Raw genomic sequence first — 26,986 nt, forward strand, 5'->3', positions numbered from 1 at the left:
TAAATTGTAGCACGCATTGAAATTTGATTTGATTGTTCTCAGGATGGGGTTGGTGTAGATGCGAATCATATCTGCAAACCTCCCTACTAGGTATCAGAAACGTTGACCTCATTAGTCTTGGGGTACAGAAATAAATAGTATGAAGACTGTAGCTTGAATATAATACGATGGCCTACTAAGTTCGTCCCTCTTGCTCCCAGCGGCCAGTTTTTATGACACCCTGAGGCTTCCACCCACAGTCTCGTAATTCCATCAACTCACACTTTATTCTAGACTCTATCGGTCTCAACCACTCTCAACTCAATGCTTGACTTTCCCAAGTTTTCTCCAGCGACATTCCGTGGTACTTGATAGGTTCGGAACTTTCTCGCTGGAAGCCTCTCGTTGAACTATGAGACGCAACCGGTCAGTCAATCCGCAGGCAAGGCGCACTTCATTATAACGTACCATAGCATCTATCTCCTCAAGAGTACGACCCTTGACTTCTGGTAGGAAGAAGTATACCCAGACAACACAGATCATGCATGAAGGAAACCAGATATATCCATATCTGGGACCCCAGTTCAGTGCACTTGGGTTAATGAAGTATGGTGCCGTGAAAGTGATAAGCCAGGCTCCAAGAAATCCAGCTGCTGCTGCGAAGCCGAAAGTATAGCTTCGAAGGCGCTGTGAAGGAATTTCTCCAGCAACAAGCCACGAGTATGGTGCGATCATGCCCTATCATCAAGGATCAGTACTGAGTCGTTTCTGTTGGGGTTAAAGATTACTTACATTGTATGCCACCATAAACAAGCAAGAAAGCGCAACTAGTACCTTGCCCGTAACAATCTGGCCTGGGTTTTTGTCATATACAATAGCAAAAATAAGCTGGAAGAAGCCAGCAATAGTAAGACCGCCAAGCAAGAGGACGCGACGTCGGCCATATCGAATAACTATAAAGGCATTGATGATAGTCGCAGTCATTCCTGCCGTGCTGAGGACGTTACTCATGGCAAAAGGGTCTTGTACTTTGGCCATGGCAAAGAAATAGGCCTTGAAGGCTATCGTAATCTGGTCAGAAGCATATTCCACCAAGCATGGGTTAATACTCACCAATAATAAACATGGAGCCTGAAGCAGCTTGTAGAAGAACTGCGCATACCGATATCATGGTGCGTCTTCTGTCGACTGGGTTCTTGAACATGTCCAGTGGTCCAACTCCACTGGCCATATCCTTCTCTATGTCAATGGCTTGCCGGATCTCCGCCAACTCCGCTTCCACATCTGCCCCCTTCGGCCTCAGCCAACTCAATGACTTGAGACCATCATCGTAGCGGCCTTGAAGAATGAGCCATCTTGGAGATTCAGGGATGAACCAAAGAGAAACGAATATGACGACAGGGACAATGTAGATCATCCCAAGCGGAATAAGATATGCCGATCGATCTGGGCGCTTAGCAGTTGTCCAGTCGATGATTGTTCCTACCAGTGTGCCCTTGACAACAAAGGTTAGTCCATCACGCATATCAGTGCCAATCTTCGACACTTACAAAGGTGGTGCATAGGTGAAACGCAGTCAAAAACAATCCTCTGTACTTGGCAGGGCTGGTCTCCTGAATGTAGAGCTGTGAGAAGGTCATAAAGTACCCATTTGCCAGGCCTATGAGTATTCGACCAACATACAGCGGGCCAATATCAGTCGTGGTCATCATGATGACATTCGAAACGGCACAAAGTAGACAGGCAAGCCAAAGACACATCTTCCTACCAAGTTTCGCGGCAACGAAACCAGCAAGACTGGAACTTATGAAAGCACCCAGTGTCATCAGAGAAGAGATGAGCTGCTGTCTAGTGGTAGAGATGTTCCATCCGATTGCCGTTTTCGGGTCTTCGTAGCCGTAGACCTGGAGAATGGAAGTCCATGTCAGTATATCACAGATCGATGCATGTATGGTGTCGCTCTGAGACTCACCTGGAGAAAGCCAGGCATGGCTTGAAGCCCTCCTATGAGACCAAAGTCAAGACCATACTGGAAAGGAGATAGGACGATGATTCCACAGGCGACAAAGCATCGCCAATGGGCGCGAATTGTGTCTGTTTCTGCAGCAGTCATTGCTCCCAAGTGTATGTTGAGGGTTTCAAGGGGAAGCTGTCAGCACAGTCAAGTTCAAGAGACCTGCATCTACTCTTGCTTTCATATCTAAATCTCAACCTCGAGAAGATGATACAGATGCTTGCAGCTATACTAGATTCGTCGCCGTATGCAGATCCCTTACTAGCGGAGCTATAGACGGGGCATTCACGATGTGCGGGGTGCGGGGTGCATAACCGAGACTTGATTAGGATAAACATATCCGGTGTGCTTGCTGGTCGTGTTACTTGGCGAAGACTAGAGTCTGAGTTCAGTTGACTTTCTATCACTCAGTGTCTTAAAAAGATACGGGAACCCGTCAAACAGTCTTTTCAACGAAACGAAAAGCCACAGAGTGTCCCTACGCAATAAACAAGTCCCTTGGTGAGTCTAGACCTCATCCCAATCATATATCCTACCCCATCTTCAGCTTAATTCCGCGATATGGCTGACCTCATGCATGTAGTGCCAGCCTGTTATTCGCCAACTGACACCTTGCTAAGAACTGAGCAGGATCTTTGATACAACCTCAATTGCCGACCTACTTGCCGTGATCATTTCCACCGTTGTATTTTCTCCGACGAGGACTGACAAAGATATTACATGACAGCCAAGGCTGCGGGGGTCGCCCATTCCATGATTCATCTTGCAGTAGATCTCAGGAGCCAAGCTGCTTTAGTTTCTGACAGCTGAAATTAAGACACTAGATACTGACATTCGGCTCAAAGCGTAACTGGCGGTTGCGAGGTCATGAGATATCCTTCAGCAAAAGCCTGCTTCTTACACATCCTAACAGACAAGTAGAACAATTTGTGGCAACACTCATTGGCTGCTCCTGTTGTTAAATGGACTGGGCTTCAATGCTATTTGTCTAGTGTTTATTACAATAGCATGACCAACTGTGCTTGTTGGCCGTAGAAGGGTGCGGGTTGCAACTGCAGATCTCATCCGACGTGTGCGGGGAACAGTCCGGATATACAGACCTCGGCTTTCCTGGTAAGGATCATGTCATCCGACTTACATTGGCCATGACTTAAGTTATGTACGAAGTTGCTCACAAAGTCGCAAGTCCTATCAGCATATCTTCATCTAAATCATGTCAGCGAGCAAAACAGGTATCAAAGTCATTATTGTCGGCGCTGGATTCGGCGGGTTGACAGCTGCCATCGAATGTCATCGACAAGGCCACGATGTCGAGATCTATGAGTCATTCCCTGAGCTCAAAGTTCTTGGTGACATTATATCCTTCGGCGGAAACGCTGGTAGGATCTTTCACCGATGGTCTGATGGCGAAGTCGTAGCTAGACTGCGACCGATGTGCATCAACATACAGAACTATGGCTTCCGAATTCACAAATGGGACACTGGTGAGGTTGTCTATCACCAAAAGCGACCGCCGCCGAATCCTGAGGCTCCAGTTTTAAATGGTCATAGAGGCGAACTACACGAGATTATCTTCAACTATGCACGCGATGAGCTTGGCATTCCCATCCATCTTGGTCAACGAGTATCTGAGTATTTTGAGAACGAGGAAAATGCAGGTATCGTTCTGAAAAGCGGAGAAAAGGTTTTTTTTAATCTTCCAGCTGCACATGTCTAAGCGGCTAAACTTTGAGTCAGGTCTTTGGTGATGTCGTGATTGGTGCTGATGGTGTAAGGTCCAAGGCGAGAGAGCTCGTTTTGGGCTATGTTGATAAACCCAAGAGCAGTGGGTACGCTATTTGGAGAGCTTGGTATGTGATCGGCCTGCAACAGAGGATAGCAAGACAGCTGACTTGGGTTTCCAGGTTCTCAAACAAAGACATGATACAAGATCCTCGCACAAAGGAGTTCTGCGAGAATGGCGACACCTTCAACGGCTGGATTGGACAAGATGTCCACTTCTTGTTCTCGACCCTCAAGGGTGGAAAAGACTGCTGCTGGGTTCTTACGCATAAAGATGACCATGATATTGATGAGTCGTGGTCGTTTCCTGGTAAGATCGAAGAAGTTTTGGAGCTTCTGAAGGACTGGGATCCTACTTGTCGAGCAATTGTCGAGAAGACGCCTTCGGTCGTGGATTGGAAACTTGTATATCGCGACCCGTTACCGACTTGGATTAGTCAAAAGGGACGCATCGCATTACTCGGAGATGCTGCTCATCCATTCCTTCCGACGAGCGCTCAAGGTGCGACACAGGCTATGGAAGATGGTGTGACGATTGCTGTCTGCCTCAAGCGTGCTGGGAAAGGGAACATCCCAGGAGCGCTAAAGGCCCATCAAAATTTGAGGTATGTGATGGCATCAGTTAACAATATGGGTACTGTCCTAATAACACGACATTTAGATACGAGCGCGTCAGAGCGGTTCAAAAGACTGGCGAATCGACCAGGGATCTCTGGCATAAGACTGACTGGGAGAAGGCCAAGAAGGATCCCAGCAGCATTGGGTTTCCAAGAGAGGATTGGATACATGGATTCGATGCTGAGCAGTATGCCGAAGAGAACTTTGAGACTGCTTTAGGAGATGTTGCTACACAGCAAGACCCTGAGAGGAATGTCTTGGGCCAAGAACAGCCTGTAGTAACTAAGGTATCTAGCTAGCAGCGCGCTTCAATGAAGGGCTACAGAGTATAATAAAAGATTTAATTATTTAACATGCATCAATAGTCGCGACATTGGAGAAATGACGCGTAAAGTAATGTACTTTGCTATACGTATGGGTATTAGATCGCGCTTTTGGCACCAGCAACCTCTGGTAGACAGACATGTATCGTCGATCTACAGAGTATTCCCGGGTCTAACCGTGGGGAAATGAAGTGCAAATGGATTCAATCCACCACCTGTCTTTCGTTGGTCAATGATGTATCGCTTGTTGTAAGCGAAATGGTTCCCAACCACCGAATTTCATCACCGCGTCACAACCAAGACCTGAGCTTGCCGCCTGTCATTCTGCCATCCGCTATCTCTCACCGCCTAGTATTCCTCTATAAAAATATCTCCCAGCCTGTCCAAGCTATGCTTTCTTCTTTCCTTTTCTCCTTAGCTCTCTTTGCCTTTTGGCTTAGATCAAGTGTAGTATCTGTTCTTTTCAGTTTAATCTCTGAAAGGTCTCCAAGGAGACCAACATTGATTATTCCTATTTTTGGATTCCGGGCAATTTCCTCTGTGCTTGCACATGATTTTGCCCACTGTGTCCCTAGTATTACACTGCCTCTAGGTGACGCGAACGCGCACTTGCTTGGGCTCAACCTTTTCATTGTTGTATCGGGCTTGCCCGGGCAGTGAAGAAGAGGCGTGACGTTTGATGTGAAGGACAAGTAAGGTTTGCAAGAGAATAAATGTAGGCACAATTAAATACGCCCCTATGCGCCGAGTGCAGCATCATTTACATGATTATACATATTCGATTATCCAGCAGCCTTGCGTATTGTGGAACGTTTCATGACTCATTATAGTAAGTACCCATAATGGTGAGATGGTCAAGAAAGCTGCGATGTTTTGATGTGACCACAGCGTCACTCAAATGTTGTGTAGCTTGGTAACCTCCACTGCGGGTTTTTCATCCTAGCCAATCCCCAAGCAGTAAATGCTCCCTCTCACCGAGATTTAGTGCCGAGCTTGTGTGACAAGGTGAATGGGAGTATTGATGAACTACTTGTGAAGTCACCTATGAAGTTGAATTGACCTCACTGTAGATATACGTGATGATGAGACTTGAGCCCCACGATACGGTAAAAGCCAGAGAATAAACACATTATATGATAACCCGATTAAGCTCAAAGTATCAGAATAACCTTGATACATGAATTGATGCTTGATCAAGTAGTTTCTATTGTCAATTTACAACAGATGTAGGGTAAGGTCTGACCTAGCGTCGCATCCAGCGATTGATTGCTGTCAGAATTGGTTCCGGAAGGAGATCTCCCGATCTCTCGATCTACCGGTTCACGTGCTGGTTCTATTGGATAGCCAAGCCAGAAAATAGAGGGTCTGGAAATTTCCTCATGCCCCTGGAAAATGGCAAAAAGATGAACATGCAAAAACATACAACAGCGGGGATTCGCTGGTCGTCACCGACCCAACTACTAATCCGCCGGTTAGTGGCTTGACTATGGGAGAGCGGACGGGATCCCGTATTTTCCACTACCTTTGGTCGTATGTGTTAGATAAATATGAAATTGGCAACTATATTGATAGCTTCGCAGAGACTGACTGGACGCAAAACTCATGTCTCAACACACACACAGCACAGACACAAGATCGATACTGCCAAGAAACCAAAAAGGCGTAGAAACAGAGTTTAAGCTTTTGCATTCAGCCTGAGAGTAAGCGGAAACTTAAATACACTACCAACGGAATCGGATGACCTTTAAATCCGTAGAGACTATCAACAACCTCGATGAGATGTCTTGTTTCAAGTAATCCGTCTCGTCCCGTCTTTCCGCGTCAGGAACAAAAGACAAGAAGAAGAAAGGACGACGAATCCCTTGGCTGCTTGTTTCTCATTAATTAAAAATCCATGCGTGGAAACATCGGGCCGCGAAACTAACAACGTTGAAACAAGGATACGGGAAAATTTATCCCAAGCTGGCTGGAGCTTCTCTTCCTTCTCCACTGCAATTGGATCATGACTCGATCACATCTACATCCCTCATCCATGACTCTCGATCCGTTTCCTCGATTGTCTCATGTGCATGTGGCGGCTTCTGTGTCTTGTGTTTCTTGTCCCGCCACCACCCCAGGATAACCGCACAAGAAGCTCCAGATGTATACGTTTGTGACTGCTTTTGCTGTCTTGCAGAAATCCGCGCCGCAAATACTGTTCATCCCAAGTTCTCAGAGTGATTCCAAATCATGCATCACGATTCATGCTTAACCGACGTCCTGGAAAACAAAGTTTAGGGCGATAGGAGATCCACAGCCATGGGACACTTGATTACGGGACGTCCCTTGCGATTCAACAGATGTACGAAATTAGTTAATTAAGCTCTTTATTTCCACGAATGACATGTCAACTGAGGCTTAGAGACCTTGTTCAATTATAAACCTTAAGCTTTCTTTTAGACGCTGTCGCCATTCTCGTTTCAGAGCGGATCTCGCCAAGGCATGACTGGCTTACATGGCGGGAAAAACGGGTTCTAATTCCGAATTGCCATGCTAAGTGACTGTTCCTGAAACATGTCCACAACGAATCGACTGCCGGCTTCTCTGTCCGATGGCCGATAACACCGAGTTGTGGTTGGTCCAAGTGTTAACCAAATCATGCCAGTGACCAGTTGAGTTTGCTTGGCTGCTACGTAGGGAAACCCTCCTTTAATATCGCCTTTTTTTTTTCGTAGTCGTCAATGACGATCATGGCTTAGTTTGGCAACCACGGACGTTACATCCCCTTTGTGCATGTCACGAATTGGTCCACGTCCATTTTGGCTCCGTTGACGAAACGGGATAATTCGTTTTGTGTATAGACTCATCTTGAAGGAGTGGATGATACTCTAAGATGGTCAGGATTGAATATATAAACGATTGATGAGTCTCCTCAAGTCAATATCATCACAGCCTCTCAAACAAGTCTCTCATTGTCTTTCCACCTATACAACTTTGCCCAATAAGCCCTCTCCAGTCTCTAAACCACCAAAATGCACTGCAACACACTCTCTCTTGCCGCTGTGGCTCTCCTCGCCAGCTCCGTCAACGCCCACGGTCACGTTGCCAAGGTTATCGCTGGCGGCCAGGAGTACACTGGTGGTATCCCCCACGGTGCTCCCTCCAACGCTGTCGGCTGGGCTGCTGGAAACCAGGACAACGGCTTCGTTGAGCCCGCTGCCTTTGGCACTGCCGACATCATCTGCCACAAGAGCGCCAAGCCTGTCAGCAACGCTGTCACTGTTGCCGCTGGCGATGTTGTCACCCTGAAGTGGGACACCTGGCCCGAGTCTCACCACGGTCCCGTCACCGAGTACCTCGCTCCTGTCAGCGGAGACTTCGCCAGCATCAACAAGGGAAGCCTTCGATGGACCAAGGTCGCCGAGAAGGGCTACATCTCTGGTAGCAACCCCGGCAACTGGGCATCCGACGAGCTCATCCGCGACGGTTTCGCCTGGAAGTTCACCGTGCCCCGAAACCTCAAGGCCGGCAACTACGTTCTCCGACACGAGATCATCGGACTTCACTCTGCTAACAACAACAACGGTGCCCAAGCTTACCCCCAGTGCATCAACCTCAAGGTCACTGGTAGCGGCTCCCAGGCTCTCAGCGGTGGTGGCGACTTCACCAAGTTCTACTCTGCCACTGACCCCGGCATTCTCTTCAACCTCTACGCAAGCTTCAGCTCTTACCAAATCCCCGGACCTGCCGTCCAGAGAATCTAAGAGATTTTCACGAGGTTCAGACAAGTGGTTTCTAGTTTCCAGACTGAGTTTGGGACCAAGGACTAGGGCAATGGGCAGCCCTTCGCTCTGATGTTATTCGGTTGCCGCTAGTCGGTTCAAATTTCTACACGCAGCGGAGCTGTGTGATTCATGTATCTACTCTTATATGACCGTACAAATTTATGCATACATACGCAATTCTTATATAAACAAGTTCTTCTTGAAGCCCAATGATCGCTCTGTGATATGCTGCTTTCTGTAGAGTGAAGGTCTTGGATTGGCAAAGTCTGTATCGCTTGAGGGTCAATTTGCATTGTTGATACGTTGATCAAATTGACAAGGGAAACTTGAAGAAGGGTTTATTCCAAGCTGAGAAACTTCGATCTATGTAAGCAGGAGTCGTGGTGGCGCCGATAATCCATGCCTCAGAGTGGGTTTCGGCAAGTCTGAAAGGCAGTGGACATATTGTTTCCCCTGCCAATCGTCGTCACTCCCGTCCTCCAGCCAGACCACTTCGATGCCATTAACTCCCTTGCATATCCGAGTCTCCTCTCGTACACGCCATTCAGTGCCCAAACAGCTTGGCTGTCTTCCTCGTACTTTTCGTGACTGCCGTTGAGCTGTAACTTTTGTTTCTTAGTCTTGACCTCCCGAGAAATGTAGACACATTGAGCTCTCCCCAACTGGCAGAGTAGCTAACCCATTGAGTTCGATAAAAGGGTGGCCGTGTTGTACTCTGTCCAAAGATGCACAGAACATGACAATGGCCAAACTCGCCGCGTCACGGTCGCTGAGCCTAGTCCAGTAAAAGTTATGTACCAATCAACCATACGCCTCACGCAAGATTGCATCAGCAAGTCTTTTCAAGAGTACTACTTTGCCAGCCTCTTTCTTTCTTTTTTCTTAAAAGAGATAATGAACTTTTGCTTTCCCGATTTCGTAGTCAACGTTGGCCTTTGGACCATATCTAAACGCCTCTAATTCAACATGCCCTTGAGGACCTCGATCTGCTCCAGCACACCTGCTCGGCTGGTGCCACCTTGAGCGTTCCTTGATTCAACACTAGCCTCGTAGTTGAATACGTCCTTGATGTTATCGGGGAATCGGCTATCAATGGCCTGAAGTTGCTCAACGCTCAGCTGGTCCATTGGGATTCCCAACTCCTCGCTCTTGGCCACCACGCGTCCTGAAATGTGGTGTGTCTCACGGAAAGGCACGCCAAGTCGAACAAGAGCATCTGCAACGTCGGTTGCAAGGAGGAAAGGGTTGAGAGAGGCTCTCATGCGGTCTGGTCGAAGCTTGAGAGTGCTAAGGACGCCATTTGCGATCTGCACACTATCGGAGACAGTCTTGACATGATCCAGCATAGGCTCCCAACTCTCTTGCAAGTCTTTGTTGTAAGTACTTGGAATACCCTTTGTGGCAACATAGACACCGGCAAAATGACCAAAGGCCCTGCCAGCCTTGCCCCTCAAAAGCTCGAGGCCGTCGGGGTTCTTCTTCTGTGGGGTTGTTAGTCAAAATGTCTAAAGGGTAGAAAGGAGAGACTTGCCTGAGGCATTAATGATGAACCTGTTGAGTAGGAATCGGCAACAGTGACAAAGCCAAATTCAGCAGTGGAATAAATGATCAAGTCTTCACTGAACCTGGAGATGTGTCCCATGAACATGGTACCCCAAGACAGGAATTCAGTAACAAAGTCACGGTCAGCAACGGCGCCCATGCTGTTCCACATTATTCCTTCAAAGCCGAGCTCCTTGGCCATCATTTGACGATCAATACCAAAGGCATTGCCGGCAAGAGCACCAGCACCGAGTGGGCTATGTTCATGTATTAGCAAGACGATAGATCGTGTTTTTTATGTGGGTGCGCCTACCTCCTGTTGACGCGTTTCAAGACCTCGCGTAATCGTTCCAAGTCAGAGGCAAAGGAAAAGCCGTATGACAGGAGCCATTGGGAGAACTTGACTGGCATAGCCAATTGAAGATGTGTGTACCCGGGCATGATATGGTCGCTATCAAGATTAGAACAAGTCATATCATGAGGAGAAGTGGTGCGTGAAGCTTACATATCGGCCTCAGCGCGGCCGGCGATGACCTGGAGGAAGGCAACAAGATAGCTCTCAATCTCACGAATACGCTCGCGCAGCCACATTCGCATGTCGGTAACAACCTGCTCATTTCGGCTGCGACCAGTGTGAAGCTTTCCACCGATCTCCTTACCAATGATCTCGGATAGGCGTCGCTCGTTTGCAGTATGAATCTGGTTCAATCCTTTAGTCATGTGGCTTCGAGTAACCAGGAAGAAGTGACTTACATCCTCATCATTGGGCATGATGGTAAAGGTACCAGCCTCCCACTCCTTCATGACCTCTCTGAGACCACGCTCGATTTCAGTGAACTCATCATTGGAGATGATGCCTGACTTGGCATTGGCGCGGGCAAAGGCAATGCTGCCGAGAATGTCCTCCTTGTAGAGGTGCTTATCGTAAGAGATACTGGCATTGTATTGATGCATCAGGGGATCAATACCGCCTATGATGCGTGACGTCAGTCAGTGGACGGAGCTTGGTCGATGGCGGGGGAGCTACACACCTGTAAAGCGACCACCCCAGAGCATACCCTCAGCGGGAGCACCGGCATTGTTGGTATTGTTGGCGGCCATGATGGATAGTAATCAAGCTGACTGACTTTTCTTGAACAAGTTTGATGGCGTCTGGTGCAATCAATTGGTACTCAATCAGTTATAGCGAGGGCGGGGTACTAATCAAGAGAGATCCTGGTCAGGCTTAGTTAGAGTCAGAGTCATTGGCAAATTTTTCAGCACCGATACCGGGCAAGTCACGTGCTCTTAGTCACATGAACCCCGCGGCCTGGATGGAGATCAAGACCAGGGTAGGTCGTTGGTGTTGATGATGCTTTTCACTGACGACTCAAGAAATGTTGCTTTTAGAACAAGCTCTTCTTTCATTATGCCATGATTGGTCGTGGTAAATGAATAATCCCTTGAGAATAGTCATCAGACCTAAATTGAGATAGGCTTAACCTGGGTAGGGTACGGTAGACTAATAGTTAAAACGTTCGATTGCGCTTCTGATCCATTTCTTATCGAGATTAATTCTAATGCAGGCTAGAGTTTGCTAAAAAACGACTACAGGTGACACTTCCGATAAATACCCCAGCCAATACAGACAAGAAATAGCCAACATTCATCGTCATAACGGCCAGCATCCTAAACAAAACACCGGTCAATGTCTTTTTCCAGTGGCTCAATAGTAGATAAAACACTTACAACAAATAGCTGATGCCGGCAATCACGACATCTACTACTCCCAGCATCATGGCTTCATTCGCTCTCCATGGGCGTTGGCCAGTCTCATCAGTGTGGTGTTCCGCTAGCAGGCCTTTGGTGCGCCTCCGCCTGAGACCATCCCTAATGCTGTAAAAGTTGAAGTGTAAAGCAAGCAGCATGCGGAATATAGTAGCGAAGGCGATGAGAAAAATGCAAACACCTGCATATTGTCCAGTTGTCGTAGGGGCAAAGTCCTTTGCCCAGAGGAGTGTCTTGGTAGAGGTGAAGAAAACCATGTTCATTTGCTCCATATCCATAGCCATAGCCACAGTGCTGGCGTTAGAAGTTGACATGGGCATTGAACTGCCCGTCGAAGTAGTCATATCCATGTCCATTTTCATCGAGGTTGAATCTGGGCTGTATCGAGAGGTAGTACAAAGTAACTTGCTTGTGGTTCGAGGTGTAAGATGACCACTACTTATCTAAGCTTATATCGTGGTGGTAGCATATCGGGAATAATCTTATCGCCGCAGATAAACTTGCTCAAACTTACTCAAGTGCCGTTTATGCGATAATGGCGCGGAACATGCTCCAGATAGTTGAATGATTTATTAAGAAATCGACCAATTATAATTGATGATTACGGATATCGGCACAAGACCCTTGCCCATTATAAAACAGTTACTCAGTCAAGGGGGAAACATGCTTACATTGCTCTGTAGCTAGCCATGTGAGCAATAGATAGCTACCCTGCCTTGCCACTTCTTCATAGATATCGCTTTTGTCTTTTATTCCTGAATCTACTCAGTGAAAATTTCTCTGCCGTCAATTTCTCCAACATGGAGTCAGCAGCTTGGCTTACGGCCCCGATTCAGTTGACTGGGAGCCGTGCATTCACTTGTGATGGCTTCACCGAGGCGCAATGTTCCTGGTATACGAAAAGATGGCATTTTTGGTAAGCTGGCAATTTACCAATCGACGAAATCCCTCTTACAACGTCCCATCTAACGTCAAAAAGGTACATTGCGGACCACGTCTACGCTTTGCCCACGGTAGCCTTCTTCATGAGTGGCATTGGACTCTTCGCAATCGGCCACTTGATATCCTACTACGTTATTGGTCTTGCTTTCCCGATATTCCGTGGACCTAGACCCTGGCGTATGTTGATTGCCATGATCAGATATCTTTCATATCGTGGATTCCATGTTGCATCACTTGGATTCAACTCGGCTCCCATAGGAGTCCTATTACTGGGGCTTGTTGGAACCATATTCTTTTTTTGTGAGTAATTCAAACAGCCAAAAAAGAGAACGACTGGCTAACCACTGATAGGCATGGACTTAATACCTCAGCCGTACTATTGGCCTTCGTTAGACTTTGGCGGCTCACCACCATTGGGAACAAGATCCGGATGGTTGGCTTTGGGGTGCATGCCATTTGTGTTGTTAGTTCTACAATACCTACATAAACCTCTTGAAACATTACTGATGAGTAACAGTGCTACGGCAACCAAGACAAACTGGATTACCTTACTGACAGGTGTCTCGCACGAAAGACTCCAAGTATTCCATCGATGGATAGCTTACGCCTTTTTTGTGCTCGCGCTCTTGCACACATTCCCGTTTATCGTTTATCATATCAGATTCCACGATATGCAGATGCATTTTGAAATGAGCCTTTTGTTCTATTGGACAGGCATCGTCGCCTTGATTTTTCAAGCTTGGCTTACGTTTGCATCTCACAGTGCCATTCGGTAAGTGTACTGAATGCCTTGTCTATCAAGGAATACGTGCTTACATAAAAACTAGAAAGCTGTTGGGATATGAATTTTTCAAGGCTACGCACTTCTTTGCCGTTGTCATATTCATGCTTACTTTCTTTTGGCACTGCGACTACACCCTGACATCCTGGTAAGGCTGTTTTTCATGTCCACCCTTATCAAACTTTAATACCGACGATGACTTTATAGGCACTACTTCATAGGAACAGCCGCGGTATATGTGCCTTGCTATGTCTACCCCTGGCTACGAACCTGCTTTGAGTATGGTGTTCGGGCAAAGGCCCATGTTAAAGTAGAAGACAACGGTTTCGTCCGTGTCACTATCCCCGCAAACTTCACATGGGAAATTGGACAGCACTGCTTCCTACGCTTTACTGGTTTTGGGATTGCAGAAGCCTTGTCAGCGCATCCATTTACGATTTGCTCTTTACCAACGTCTTCAGGCAACCAGTCGTTCCTTGTCTTTTATCTCAAGAGACACAAAGGTTTCACAGCAAAGTTGTATGAACATGCCTTGCAAAATCCAGGAGCCCAAGTTTCAGTGATGGTGGATGGACCATACGGAGGCATCAATACACAGTCTTACGTGAACAGCAGCCATCTCGTTGTCATCGCGGGAGGTTCTGGAGCCGGATGGACCTTGCCTTTTATCGAGCAGTATATCGTAATCCACACAGCTAAGCGCGATGGAGATCGCAAAGGAGACCAGGCGGACAAATGCCTGTTTTCATCACTACGTGTGATACTAGCAAGTCGAGATATCGAGAGCTGCAACTGGTATCGACAAGTTGTGAGCGAAACCTTGCTGAAGTACTCAGACAGAATGGTCCCTGGATTGAATGTGCAGCTCTATCGTACTGGTGGGGCCATACAAGAATCAACCCTCCCATCGAATAGTAGCTTAGTGCCTGGGAAACACGAATCGGGGATCGAGAAGGGGACAGAAATTTCGGTATCATTCGACGAACTGCATGGTCGTCCCGACTTACCAGGGGTGGTAAAAGGGGTGGCAAACGAGATGACATCTACAGACTCGCTTGGCGTGTACGTTTGCGGTCCAGATACTATGCAGAATGATGTTCGAAACACTGTCGCATCTCTAAACTTGGATGTTCTTAGGGGCGTAGACTCTGCAGGGGCTTACTTGCATTCCGAACACTTCTCTTGGGCATAATTTTGGGATATATAGTTTTGAGTTCAATTTAAGAAGATCTGGGCATTAGTTCATAGATCATAAAATATAAATGGATCCTCCTGCTATGAAGCGAAACTAAACCCTCAATATCCTTATGACCTTCAACTTGTAAGGCTAAATGTCTTCATGTTAGTTTATGAAGTCGAAGCCAAGGGAGCGCGAAGTCAACGGCCGATGAGAGATGTCATTAGAAGCCATCAGTCACGAGCCACACCCATTGCTCACTTAACTGCGACAGCCTGTCTATATCCCATATAAATGCCCCAGTCGTCCAGCACCCATGGTATGTGTCAGTACCGTAACAAAGTGTCCTGAGTGAATAATCCAGATTAGCACCCACCACCATCGGGCAAGTGCGGCGGTCAGCTTTGAGCTCAAGATATCGATTGTACGAGGACATGATGGCTTCTTCTTGTGCGATATTGTCCATGTCTTGGAAACTAAGAGTAGGTTTCGCTTTTTTCTTTATCCCATGTGTACTCGACGATGAAGATTACAAAGAGGCACGTAATAATTATTACGAGGCATATACAGGAGTCCTACCACCGCCAAACGACTTCCCATTTATCGCAGAAAAGAAGCTACTTCCTGACATTTTTATCGTTATTCCCCTCCTTTCAGATTTGCATAAGAACCATGACTAATTTAGTAGTCAAAATAAATGTTAGATCACTCTTAGTGTCTATGTAGCCTAAGAGTGGTCTAATAATTTCGTCTCGATTGCTCCAAGTCCCTATTTTCTTTGCTACCCACCTGTCGCTCAAGGGTCCCGGCATAAACAACGAGCCTATTGAGTTTGTTTAGTAGTTCAGGCAAGTTCGTTTTCGGTCCCACTCTGGACAATTGGGGCGATCTACTATGTAGACTACGACGGACCCTTGATCGCGACCATTAGCGCATACTCAAAGTCATCTTTATCAACGTCCAAACCATCAGAATCGGAATCTAAAGCCTCGAAAGTTGAGATCAATCATTTGCTCATCGAGCTCAGGCTTCTCGTTTCTGCGGCCTCCGTCTACAGAAGTCCTATCGCAACAAACCTGAACTTTGTCATCCATGGGAACCTTCTGGCCCTACTCCTGCGCGACTTCTTGACATAGGGGAATCCAGATCCCAAGGCCAAATCAAGCTAGTACACACATTGAATATGCGGTACTTATGGGTTGATGCACTCTGCATTCTACAAGGGAAAGCTGATGTTGTGGACTGGTACATCGAAAGCCAAACGATAACCGACATCTTTCGAAATGCCTACATTAGGATTGGTGGTTTACCTGGCCAAGAAGGAGAATGAATAACACCGTATGGGATCTTTTCAAGCAAGGGGCGTGGATAACAACGAAAATGGTGAAGACACGGGGTTTCTTCTGGCACAGAATTGAAAAAAAAAGAAGTATCATAATCGTTTAGAATAAAACTTCGTTACTTTTACGATATAGTCGAATCCGTGCTGCTAAAACTGCTGACTGAAATGCTGCTACTGAGCGCCGAGGAACGTGTATCGCACACAGCCAGCATCGATGTATCCTCCAATACCGTCATTATCACCTAGAAGCAAATGCATTAGTAAGAGATTATTGAAGCAAGGAGCAGAGTACTTACATCTTGCGTAAGCCTTTACAAACAAATCCTTGCAAAGCGGGCCATCATTTCCCAGCGGTGTATACGGGTCCTGCAAATCCACAGTCGTCTTGCATCCTTCAACCCACGAAACCTCATAGTAATAAAGATCGCTCTTCGTGATACCATAAGCAGGGTCTCCAGGCTTCAACTCAACGGGTAAATTAGCCTCGCAGTACGCATCTGCCAAGGCACGCACAGCACGTGGGCTGACGTCTTTGTGATTACCTCCCCTATTCTTGCAGAACACTGGGCCCAATTCCAACGATGTCGTTTCATCCTCTGGTGGGGTTTCCTCCTCTGGTGGCGCTGGAGCTTCGGTGGGCTCAGTTGAGGCCCATGACGCACAGTATGTGTTCTCGACGCATGCTTGTCCTCTACCACCACCGCCCTGAGCACATTGTGTATTCGTTGCTGTCTCAGCGCATGAGCTGCCGTCAGGGGTGGAGATAGGTCCAGGAATGTCGGTCAGAGTTGGGAGACCGGTTAAGTGAAACGGTGGTGCTGTCGTTGACGTCGTAGGTATCGCGGTGTACTTGTAGGTACCACAACCAACATCGATAGTACCTTCAAGAAAGCTGTTCTCAGAGTCAAAACACTCGTCGCCAAAAGCGTACATAGAATCTCCGCAGGGGATTTGGCAATCGCCCTTTGCGCCGCTCCAGTCGTGTTCGAACACCCAACCATCGCAAGACTCAGCTCGTTCACGAAGCATATGTCTTCTCATGTTAATCGACGCACGCTTCTCTTGTGAACCGCCTTCGGCATCAGCACCGGTGAGGTTCTTGCTTAGCTCATCGCCCTCATGTCCATTAACGTCGGCGCAGAACTTGGAGTAGATAGACATGAAGCAGTCACGAGGTACGTCGTCGCTACTTTGTTTTTGACATTGAACATCGGGGTGTTGAGCATCGTTGATAGAGATGTTCTCATCGTCAAAAACCTGTTGGAAGTATCTAGAGGTATCATCTTCGATCGCTTCCATTGTAGGGATGGCCTCGTTATCGGCAGGTACGTCGCCCCAAAGGACCGACTCTTCGGGGAAGATGCTAGTAGTGACGGTTGAGGCTTCTCTAGCGGGGCAGTCGATCGGTGCAGGGCATGTTACGTAGACGGTACTATAGGATTCTCTGTTAGAAATATTGATCAGAAAGGTCAGAGGCTATGGAAGTACCTGGTATACGTCTCGCTTTCCGAGTAAAACGAAACGGTCTCTGTGCATGGTGCTGGATCCTTCTTCTCACAATCATCCGGTTCATTGGGATCTTGAGGAGCTTTAGGATCCTGAGGATCTTGAGACTCTTTGGGGTCGTCGGGGTCTTCGGGGTCTTCAGGATCGGGATTCTCAGGGTCCTTCGGATCTTTGGGATCTTCAGGGTTATCAGGCTTAGGATCAGGTGTGTCGGGAACCTTGGGCGCATCTGGGATCTTGGGCGCATCTGGGATCTTGGGCACATCTGGGATCTTGGGAACATCTGGAACATCTGGAATGTCTGGAGTCTTGGGATCGTCGGGCTTCTTAGGACCATCGGGCTTTTCTGGATCATCAGGCCTTTTAGGTTCATCTGGCTTCTTGGGATTGTCGGGTTTCTTAGGATCATCAGGTTTGTTGGGAATTGGGACCGGTATTGGTACAGGTGCAACATCAGTGGTCTTCGGCTGCTCTGGTGTATCAGGCTCGTCCGTAGTAACTGGGGCAGGTGGGTTCTCTGGCTCAGTTGTAATCTGTGGCTCTTGGGGCGCAGGTGCCGCTGTTGTGGTTGCTGGCAGAGGAGGGTTGTTGGGTTCGACTGTTGTTTCTGGCTCAGGAGCTGGTACTGGCGTGACTGGGCCTGCGGGTTCATTTGGCTGAGGATTGGGGATGATTGGGGGAGGCGGATTCCGGTCATCAGCCGGAATCTCTTGTTCTTGTCTTGCGACCAAAACTCTAGGATAGACCGGGTGTGTGAACACGGCTGCTCCAGAGGAGGTTTCTAGTTCGAGGTTTGCACCGGCAAAGGTTGCACCTAGCCACAGGGCTGTAAGGAAGTTGACCTTCCAAGGTCCCGTCATGATGGCGGTTCTAAGCAAAGAAATAGCCAACAAGACGACAGAGTAATGCAATGGGCTAGAAAGAGAGGTGAAAGAACTGATGCCAAGTTAGACTAACTATTATTCGGCACCGTGAACTCGAGTATTATGATATATACAGCCCAGAATTTTGGTTCAAAGATCTGTGTAGTTTTGATGACTGAGTACTGGACAGGCAATTACCCAAGCTGTGGCTAAACTGCCTTATCCAACATTAACTGTCCAGGACAGGGCAAACAAGTGAGCCGTAGGATCTGCACAGCCGCCAGGTTACTATGGACCAATAGTGGCACTCATCTCGGAAGTGCACCCCATTTTGGCTTGTGAACTCCAGTTAATAGTTAATCCTCTCCACTGCAAGAGTTGATCTCTTAGGGCTCCAGTAACTGCAGTTGCAAAGAAGGATCACAATGCATAAGCTTGCTTCTATGTTAAAATTAAAAGCAAGCCTGCCTTTAGCTATACTCGTGTTAGCGTCAAACGTTAGCTTTATGGATAATTCAATCGAGCTTCTCGGGGCATTTCTTCCAAACGGTCCAATCATGGGCTCGACAAGGAACTGTGACATCGCAAGAAATCCAATCATAAGCAGTCCTGGTGTCGTAGATTCCTATCTAGGCCCGAACCGCACAGCCTCGGCATAGCCTTACAGATCTATATGCAGTTAATTGACCGTTTTACTTTGGGTCTGTTCATGGCAATTCCCGCACGGCTAAGTATGAAGTAGGACCGATACGAGGATTTGTATGGAACAGTTTTATTATGTTGGAATGAGGGCTAATTACAGTGACATTGAAGGATTGTCTATGCCTTCCCGCAAGGCTCAGTCAAAGTCATTTTGTATGGAGAATTCTCTATATCCCTGCGATTTACAGATACTGACCAGCTACTTCCTCATTCTCATACAGAGTTAGATAATCACAGCGAGTCTTGACGTGTGTATTTCTAGAATTGCAGCACATCTAGCTTTCATTCCCTTATATCTCTGTTATTCGACGTGCTCTTCGTTTCTTTCCTTGCTGTGTCGCCTACTATCTTTATACCTCTTCTTTCTCAACACATCTTCCGGCCTGTACCTTCGCTATGAAGGTTTTCTTCCCTATCGTGGCCCTCGCGGGGCTTGGCTTGGCTGCAGACATGAACGTCTGGGACCTCGATGACTCTTGCCAAACAGCTGAACGCAAGGGTGCTTTTGACAAAGCATACAGTGATGCCGAAGTCCTCGCTGTAAAAGCCCAAGGGGACCTCGAAACGCTGAAAGGCGCGCGCCCAGACTTCGTTTCAAACATGCGAACCAACTGGGATCGCATTGCGAGGGCTGTGACTAACATGTTTGGTTTTGTACCAAATAAAGATGGTCATGACCCCAATGAGGAGCATTATTCAAACGTTAGATGTGAGTTAATGCTACTATGATATATGTATTCAATTACTAATCGACTCAAGATGTTTATGATCGTATGGTCAAGACACTGCATAACGATGAAATGATTCCAGCAAACGGATACGGCGGACTCAAGCCCCTGCTTCTATGCGATGAAAGCAAATTCGTCTGGGTGGGAAGAGATGACAAGGATCCTTACGATCCAGCAGGACGTCTTCTTCGCGAATCTAGACCTAAAGAGATGGCTGGTCAAACAGCCGGGGCTTGGGTGTACAAGAAGCGGTATTTGGTGAACGCCGTCAAGCAAGCAAGTACAGGTCTTTGCAGACCTGGCGTGTTCGCTATCACTCTAACCCGAAACGATTTCATCATCTTTTGTCCTCCGTCATTCAAGGATGAGGTTGCTCAGACGAAGTCTGCCGTTGATGCTAAAGATGGCGTTCAGAAAGATGATACGCTGGATACATACTCAGCCACTAGTCTTTCTCGTGTCATGGTTCATGAGCTTGCGCATTGGTTCGGGGGTGACAAGACTGGTGGGCCAGAGAACCGCAATGGTATGTCCATGGTGAAGGATATTCATCAATCTCTACAGATGCTAATGTACTGTTCTGTCTAGTTCCTGATCAACAGGCTGTCGGAAAAGAAGGCGCCCTGGTCTATCAAAAACCCGACGGAAAGCGCACTACGGATGCTTCTGTTCCGGGGGTTAAGAAATATGTCACATGTAAGTCCATTTCTCTGCAATCGTCTCATTCCACAACTTCGGGTCTTCTATAATAATAGACTTATGGCTAATGAGGTGCAATAGACAACTTTCTATGGGTTTCCAATCTGGCGCGCTCCCATGAAGGGCCCAACGCGGGAAACTGTGGCCCCAGCAAGGCCACCTTTACAGCTGAATCATATGCCCTTTTTGCATTGATGTCGTATGTTTCCTCATATTTAGTGTAACTTCTTCTAAACTTTTGCTAACGGCTTATTCACCAGTTACATGGATGACTGGGACTGGGCCAATGATGGAAAAGCGAAGAAATTCACTGACGAAATGATCCCGTATGAGAGGCTTCCCAACGGCAAGAAGGCGCGCTTGGGATAAGCCAGATTTTATTGTTTGACCATTTAGTTATCTTATTATGGAATATTCTTCTCAGTGTCATTGTTAGGCAAGACAGGCTTTGCTGCATACCGTGTACTAAACCACCTATCATGTGATTGACCGTAGCTCATACACACCAGCTACGAGTAATCCAATTCGTCAGGCTCATCCGACTGTCATCTGTTGACGGATGCAACGGACCAGGGCATCAGAGGTCTCACAACCTCGCCGCGACTGGCTGGCGCGGATACACCTAGACTTGTGGCAAGGAAAACAATAGTAATTCGTGGAAGATCAGAGTCGACATACTGTCCTTCAAGAATATCAAATCAAATGTTGGAATTCCTCTCCATGTCCGTCTCTGTCGGAAGCAACAGGTTACACATAGCGGGGTTCTCTGCAACCTAACTTCGACGCCCTGTAATAATGTTGCACTGTCGCACTAAACATACCAGAGGAATACAAGTTCAGATGCTGGATCGCTCATCGAGACTCGACAAGTTGATGTGCCGACATATCGGGGAGAACAAACCATGTATGTGGCCAATAGGGGAAAGTTGATACATGTTACTACATCATGCACGGTACCGTGAGGCATCCAGGATGAACATAATTGGGCGTAGTAGACGGCTTGCAAGTGCTATGGTGACACAGACAAACATCTCTGTAGGTGGTGTGATCTACACAGTACTCTCTTCGCTCCTACAAGGCGTTGCTCGAGGTCCATTGTATCTATAAGAACCCCTCAGTCTTTCCACCATCCTCATCACAAACTCTCAATTTTACTCATCCTCACTTAGCATCACTTTCTCATTTGACTACCCAAGATCAATAATACTCAAAATGGGCTACGGCACTCTTGAAAACGGTCACTGGCTCATGGTCGGCATGAGTATCTTCAGCAAAGACCGCACCGTTGAGCTCCGCATGCAAGACGACGGCAAGCTCGCCATCTACTACAACGACCACTGTGCTTGGCAGAGCACCGCCCAACAGGTCAACAACGCAAAGGGTGCCGTCATGCAAGGTGATGGTAATTTCTGTATCTAGTGAGTTCTTCATTTCTTAATAGAGCGTCTTTGACAAGGTTGCTGACCACGTTTTCTTTACAGTGACAAGAATGGAAAGGCCACCTGGCATACCAACACGGCTGCCCCAAGCGGTGATAGCCACACATTTGTTTCTGTCCAGGATGATGGAAACCTTGTTCTGTACAAGAACAATGGCGCTACTCCAATCTGGTCATCCAAGAGCAACAAGTAAGTTGGATGGGAGGGCTGGCATGATACACACGTTATTAGTGGGAATAGTTGTAGAGCAGGAGACGTAGTCAAGTTCAACTACCCGATGGCATCCCTATAGCACGTGTGGCCATTAATGCAAGTACGTGGAGAAATTGCTCATTACTGCACCAAGTGCCAATTTGTTCGTCTACATCGTTCACGTCTTAGTGCTTGCCTCCATCGAAGCTCTGTTTTTTATTGAATGTGATATTTTTACTCCATTGCCAGCCTTATCATTCACCATGGTATCACCTGTATGAATTTGTTGATCAAGAGTTCTGAGTGGTTTCCCTCAGTTATGAAGAGGCCACCGAGCTTTTGGCGTTCCATCTTGTACTTCATGTACACTTATAGCTCACGTATGCTGCATACTCGAGCTCTACAGATATCTCCGCGCCGTCATATCCTAAGAAGTCACCTTATAAGGACATTTAAGTAATAATTTTACTTGTGAAACTGTCAACCTCGCACGGATTCAGAATCAAATTGGATAAAGCCTCCAAGAAATTTCGACGACACCAACGTGCATACCGAACCTATTTGGTGATAATTAAGCTAAGCTACCAAGATATCACCATTGTCGACAAGTCAGGGTTTGCTCATTAATACATAACTAATGACTCAGCGGCCAATTTCTCAAATAAGTGTATGATGTCAAATCATTCCGGCTATTTTAGTATGGCAGGGCTAGTAGGTAGCAGAAAAGGTAGCCTCCTATCTAAGTCTTAGGGTATAGAAATAAGTAGTCTAAAAATCTTAGTCCAAGTGGCATAAGCTGCCCTAAAAAAAAATTATCTCTTATGTTCATACCGGTCAATGTTTCTGATACCCTGAGGCAAGGCTGATGCAAGCGTTATTTTACCACTGTTAGGGCAACTGTTCATTGCATCGTTGACTCCGAGACTGGAAAGGCACGCAGTGCTAAATAAGGACGGGCTCCAGAAGTAGTAAATAGCGCCTGTTAAAATTCCAGTGCTTAGATCTGGAACGGAACGGACTGTGATCAAGATCTGAGTAGATGCGCCACTTGAATGGCGCTCAACAGATGACTCGTATATGTCTACGTGTCCCTGACTAAATGACTTGGTGGAATTCAATTGCAACCGGCAGGCAAATCAGAAACGTGATTTATTGTAAAAGGGTATCATAAATATATAGTAAAAAATAATACGTATGAAAGAATTCAATTTTAGAATGAAGGCGCTCGATCATGGCTTTGATAGCCGCCTTTGGTCTGAGCTTGCGGCAAGTTCCTCAACTCTATCGAGTGCTCATCGCTGAAAGTACTCAGGCGTTCATGTTGAACCCTGACTTCCTCTGTCTTGAGTACCCCGCCTGCATTGGCGGATACCTTCAACCCGCTGATGCTTTCGTCGGATTCCTGAAGATGTTCTTGTGACTCCTGCCAGCCTGACATGATAACCACAGAATTTCGGCCGTATCGTGAGTTGGGAGCATATCGCCTAGATCCTCTGGCTGCTGAGGGAACTGTATTCCTCGTTTCGTGATCGTTGGGATTCGTACCGGTCTTGTTTTTGTTGTAACTTCTCGAGCTCAACTTTAGTTCGTGATACAGCATTCGCCTGTTCTGGGTTAGTTCCTACCGATTGGAAAGAATAGAAAGAGAAAAACATACAAGACAGGAATACAAATAGCCATAATAGAGGCGGCAGGCTCAGTCAAGGTCCAGATTGTGAGGTCGACACGGTCGTATGTGATATCTTCACTCTTCATGCTGACCACAAGGACAGACTTGACGATACCGGTGATACCGGCACTGTAAAAGACGTTAGCTGACAAGGCTGCATTTTTTAGGAGCCGACTCGACTTACATGGCACCCAAACTCATTGCAACAGCGACTCCAAGTCGCTCTCGTCGTCGCATTGTCATTCGCATCAAGATGGCCCAAGGGAGTAGTGCCAGGACGAAGTCGAGAACGGCCGAATAGTCTGGGCCAAGTTAGTTAATGAGGTAGCTTATTGGTTTCCAACAACAGACTTACAGGCAGCAAATAATTGGAATTTAAGAAGCGCCTTTGGGTCCCAGCAGGTTCCGGGTACCGACTTATCAAACACTCGGGCAAGAGGAGAGCATTTGGCAAGACCAAAGATCCAAACCAAGTTCATGGACACATTGATGGTTATGATGACGAAGATGAGGAAGTACTTCATCCATGCGTTGGTGGCGATTCGGTACAAGGTGATAGCGAAGGACGTTTTGCTAGTCGTCGTTGCGATGATGCCGAAGGCAGCTCCGATGATGGTGTTGAGGTTGATCGTCTTGAGGTTTTCGTCACTGATGGTTGCCTTATGCCTACCAAACCCAAGAGAAACCAGATACGTATTTATGGCGACAGAGATCATTAGGGTTACCTGGAAGGTGAGACAAATCCAATGGTCAGCGCAAACACTTTTAACATGGTGTTGAGATTGTGTGGGTAACTCCAACTCACCTGAGCTGCGATGAGGCACCAATCATCGTACCACAATCCTTTGCCTCGCCATAATTTGCAGTATACACGAAGAAACAACAAGATAAGACTTAGAAGTGCCAATGTCCAGATAGACGCAAGCAAGCGAGTTCCTCGCTCGTCCTCCATTGCGACCCTGTCACAGTGGGAGTTACCAGGTAATTAAGAAGGCAGAAAGAAAAATTGCTCAGATCATTGAATTCAAGAGTGTTGAAACCAATGCCGATCAAAATTCCATTACAAATCCTGGTTACAGTGGGAGTTTCCATGGGTCCCGGTTGTTATATATGATGGTGCTGATCATCAATTGCGCCCCGGGTGTGGCAGCCAGATATTAGCTAGCGTCAAGCCAGGAGTAACCTTGGAATGGAGGTTCCGACACCGAGGTCCCATCAGGCCATCAACAGCAGGTATGGAAAGGATTGGCAAAACCGCCGATACCTGGACGGGTTCATTGGGGGACTTTTGGTCCTGCGCATTGATCGCGCATCCACCCGGACAGCCGGGTTATGGCTACAGCTAAAGCAGGACAAAGTTCAGCTAATGGCGGAACCCCTTTTTGCGACGATGTAGTCCATCATTGATTGGGGGCTAGACACCTCTAACGCCACTAGCCTCACCAGTGCAATTAGCTCGACGCTGGTGGCTGATGCGACTCGTATATCTCACAGTGACAAGAGGGATGCAGCCAATCAAGTCGGCAAACACGCTTATTCCACGAGAAACTGCTTGGTGGACGATTCAAATACAGGCTCCTTGGCTTGAACGGCCGAGCCGGGAGATGCATGCTAGGGTCAAACGTTCCACCGAAGCGACGGAGATTTTGAACACAGATTCAGGATCTTTTGCCTTTTAGAATTAATGGACATGGTGAAACAACAAGATGCGTCACTATAAATCCTTGCGGTTGTAGATGCAATCCACGTGGGAACGGAGGGTCAGTAGGATGATCATTGCCATACTCGCCTTGAATGACAGATAAGAGATGGAAAGTTTGAAGATCCGGCTGCTCGGCAAGAATGTGCACCCGCATGAACCGTGGGCATGGGAAATCTCATCTGTCAGAAAGTGAGAAATTACAGAGACCAGGTTATCATGTCGTTTGTCTTGGATTACTGGTGGGGGAATCATGTAGCCGAATGTAACACTAATAGGGGGATTCTGTGTCTTTCCACGGGGCTAACGCGCAAATCATATGGAGAATGTGGACACGGAATATTAACCTTGGTACTAGACTAGATCCCTCACCCTCATTCTCGCACGTTTGATTCTTTTTTCGTAGTCTTTTGTCCATGCAAAATCCGATGACAGTGGCCGCGGGTTGTATTTGCACAGACACAGACAAACGGTAGCTTATTGCAAGCCCACCAAGTTGTGACACGAAGGAAGCCGGTGACATTCTATCGTGCCTCTAGCTCCCTCACTAACTTTACGAATAACCCAACACGGGGAAGAACCCGCGGTAACCGAGCAAATGCCCGAACTGCCAAGTCCTGCTAAATGGAAATCTCTTGTCAACTTCTCCACCGGCATACATCGGAGAAATACCCGGCTCCTGTTTATACTGGAGATGTCGCTATTCTAGGCATGACTTCCCTCACAACATCTTAATCACGCAACGTCTCCTAAGCGAAGCCATGACATGTTGGGTCATTACGGGTCAAATATCGACCGATTTTAGTCCAGTTTGAGACATCTCCTAGCGCTCACCGGGTGGAACTAGACCTAACGCAGTCGTGGTTGCGACACTTGTTAGTTGTCTTCTCTTTTCTTTAATATCCAAGGGTCCCTCCCAACGCCTTTCCCTTCCTTCAAACCATCTCGGAAATAACGGGATCCGTGACAAGGTTTTGGACTCGCTGTTGGACCTAGCGTTGAAGGATCAGGTCTAAAGTCCGCGGACAGACGGTAAATGGATATCAACCGCAGTAGCTACGAACCAACGAGTATACCTAACCAACGAGGTCAATGACATTTTAAAAAGAAAAGGGACCTGCAACATATCCGCTCGGCCGTTCAAATGACTCGAGATACCGACTCAAGGTGGGGGAGCTGAGCTGGATCAGCACACTTTCCTCGGTGCCATCAGAGCAATGTGGAAGGGATCGACACTCGTAGCCAAAGTATATTCCTATGAAGGTCTCGTCGCTCCTGTTTCTCTCCCACTAACCCAACATGACAGGCTCACGAGCCCAGTTTTTCAGGCGGAGAGAGTGACCTTTCTGGATCTAGTTATCCTCCATGGGTCACCCCAAGTCAAATGGCAAATTGCTGTCGGGCAATGCAGAGTAGCCGTGTTGCCCGTCGTCGCACTTCGCATGGGTGAAGCCCCGA

The 26,986-nt window shown here is 47.3% G+C and overlaps 11 protein-coding genes and 1 non-coding gene across 12 annotated transcripts; 6 read left to right on the plus strand and 6 right to left on the minus strand.

Annotated features, from left to right (window-relative positions):
- Positions 1-269: 269 nt before the first annotated feature.
- FGSG_03697 (uncharacterized protein) lies at positions 270-2,092 on the minus strand (the record flags this gene model as incomplete). Its single annotated transcript, XM_011323696.1, has 6 exons — positions 270-389; positions 448-717; positions 772-1,040; positions 1,093-1,474; positions 1,530-1,883; positions 1,952-2,092. The coding sequence occupies 6 exons, from the start codon at positions 2,090-2,092 to the stop codon at positions 270-272; spliced, it is 1,536 nt and encodes a 511-aa protein (XP_011321998.1).
- A 1,114-nt stretch (positions 2,093-3,206) lies between these two features.
- FGSG_03696 (uncharacterized protein) lies at positions 3,207-4,692 on the plus strand (the record flags this gene model as incomplete). Its single annotated transcript, XM_011323697.1, has 4 exons — positions 3,207-3,677; positions 3,731-3,843; positions 3,898-4,380; positions 4,437-4,692. The coding sequence occupies 4 exons, from the start codon at positions 3,207-3,209 to the stop codon at positions 4,690-4,692; spliced, it is 1,323 nt and encodes a 440-aa protein (XP_011321999.1).
- A 1,440-nt stretch (positions 4,693-6,132) lies between these two features.
- Positions 6,133-6,248, minus strand: FGSG_20019. Its single transcript, XR_893014.1, has one exon. It is a non-coding gene; the product is annotated as a 5S ribosomal RNA (ribosomal RNA).
- Positions 6,249-7,669: 1,421 nt separating this feature from the next.
- On the plus strand, positions 7,670-8,625 carry FGSG_03695 (uncharacterized protein). The gene has a single exon (XM_011323698.1). The coding sequence runs from the start codon at positions 7,728-7,730 to the stop codon at positions 8,457-8,459; it is 732 nt and encodes a 243-aa protein (XP_011322000.1). The 5' UTR covers positions 7,670-7,727; the 3' UTR covers positions 8,460-8,625.
- Positions 8,626-9,436: 811 nt separating this feature from the next.
- On the minus strand, positions 9,437-11,123 carry FGSG_03694 (argininosuccinate lyase; the record flags this gene model as incomplete). The annotated part of the gene is made up of 6 exons (XM_011323699.1): positions 9,437-9,961; positions 10,060-10,279; positions 10,336-10,473; positions 10,528-10,721; positions 10,776-10,993; positions 11,054-11,123. 6 exons carry the CDS (start codon positions 11,121-11,123, stop codon positions 9,437-9,439), a joined length of 1,365 nt encoding a protein of 454 aa, XP_011322001.1.
- A 455-nt stretch (positions 11,124-11,578) lies between these two features.
- Positions 11,579-12,145, minus strand: FGSG_03693 (uncharacterized protein; the record flags this gene model as incomplete). Its single annotated transcript, XM_011323700.1, has 2 exons — positions 11,579-11,690; positions 11,751-12,145. 2 exons carry the CDS (start codon positions 12,143-12,145, stop codon positions 11,579-11,581), a joined length of 507 nt encoding a protein of 168 aa, XP_011322002.1.
- Positions 12,146-12,589: 444 nt separating this feature from the next.
- On the plus strand, positions 12,590-14,704 carry FGSG_03692 (uncharacterized protein; the record flags this gene model as incomplete). The annotated part of the gene is made up of 6 exons (XM_011323701.1): positions 12,590-12,705; positions 12,769-13,031; positions 13,083-13,194; positions 13,249-13,503; positions 13,559-13,660; positions 13,720-14,704. The coding sequence occupies 6 exons, from the start codon at positions 12,590-12,592 to the stop codon at positions 14,702-14,704; spliced, it is 1,833 nt and encodes a 610-aa protein (XP_011322003.1).
- Positions 14,705-14,983: 279 nt separating this feature from the next.
- FGSG_12395 (uncharacterized protein) lies at positions 14,984-15,369 on the plus strand (the record flags this gene model as incomplete). The annotated part of the gene is made up of 2 exons (XM_011323702.1): positions 14,984-15,008; positions 15,059-15,369. The coding sequence occupies 2 exons, from the start codon at positions 14,984-14,986 to the stop codon at positions 15,367-15,369; spliced, it is 336 nt and encodes a 111-aa protein (XP_011322004.1).
- Positions 15,370-16,202: 833 nt separating this feature from the next.
- On the minus strand, positions 16,203-18,397 carry FGSG_03691 (uncharacterized protein; the record flags this gene model as incomplete). Its single annotated transcript, XM_011323703.1, has 3 exons — positions 16,203-16,273; positions 16,328-17,463; positions 17,520-18,397. The coding sequence occupies 3 exons, from the start codon at positions 18,395-18,397 to the stop codon at positions 16,203-16,205; spliced, it is 2,085 nt and encodes a 694-aa protein (XP_011322005.1).
- A 1,101-nt stretch (positions 18,398-19,498) lies between these two features.
- On the plus strand, positions 19,499-20,898 carry FGSG_03690 (uncharacterized protein; the record flags this gene model as incomplete). The annotated part of the gene is made up of 5 exons (XM_011323704.1): positions 19,499-19,811; positions 19,862-20,356; positions 20,419-20,526; positions 20,611-20,728; positions 20,790-20,898. 5 exons carry the CDS (start codon positions 19,499-19,501, stop codon positions 20,896-20,898), a joined length of 1,143 nt encoding a protein of 380 aa, XP_011322006.1.
- Positions 20,899-21,666: 768 nt separating this feature from the next.
- FGSG_03689 (uncharacterized protein) lies at positions 21,667-22,407 on the plus strand. The gene is made up of 2 exons (XM_011323705.1): positions 21,667-21,947; positions 22,011-22,407. Exons 1-2 carry the CDS (start codon positions 21,742-21,744, stop codon positions 22,159-22,161), a joined length of 357 nt encoding a protein of 118 aa, XP_011322007.1. The 5' UTR covers positions 21,667-21,741; the 3' UTR covers positions 22,162-22,407.
- A 963-nt stretch (positions 22,408-23,370) lies between these two features.
- On the minus strand, positions 23,371-24,781 carry FGSG_03688 (uncharacterized protein; the record flags this gene model as incomplete). Its single annotated transcript, XM_011323706.1, has 5 exons — positions 23,371-23,764; positions 23,818-23,958; positions 24,014-24,131; positions 24,185-24,554; positions 24,635-24,781. The coding sequence occupies 5 exons, from the start codon at positions 24,779-24,781 to the stop codon at positions 23,371-23,373; spliced, it is 1,170 nt and encodes a 389-aa protein (XP_011322008.1).
- Between the last annotated feature and the right edge of the window lie 2,205 nt (positions 24,782-26,986).

The sequence above is a fragment of the Fusarium graminearum genome, chromosome 2 (genome assembly GCF_000240135.3).
Source record: "Fusarium graminearum PH-1 chromosome 2, whole genome shotgun sequence".
In the NCBI taxonomy this organism is placed as follows: Eukaryota; Fungi; Ascomycota; class Sordariomycetes; order Hypocreales; family Nectriaceae; genus Fusarium; species Fusarium graminearum.

Bases quoted from the DNA above. Each gene is read 5' to 3' on its own strand.
- FGSG_03695 (XM_011323698.1), top strand. From the start codon at position 7,728: ATGCACTGCAACACACTCTCTCTTGCCGCTGTGGCTCTCCTCGCCAGC.
- FGSG_03689 (XM_011323705.1), top strand. From the start codon at position 21,742: ATGGGCTACGGCACTCTTGAAAACGGTCACTGGCTCATGGTCGGCATG. The intron at 21,948-22,010 runs GTGAGTTCTTCA...TTTTCTTTACAG, and splicing joins GATGGTAATTTCTGTATCTA to TGACAAGAATGGAAAGGCCA.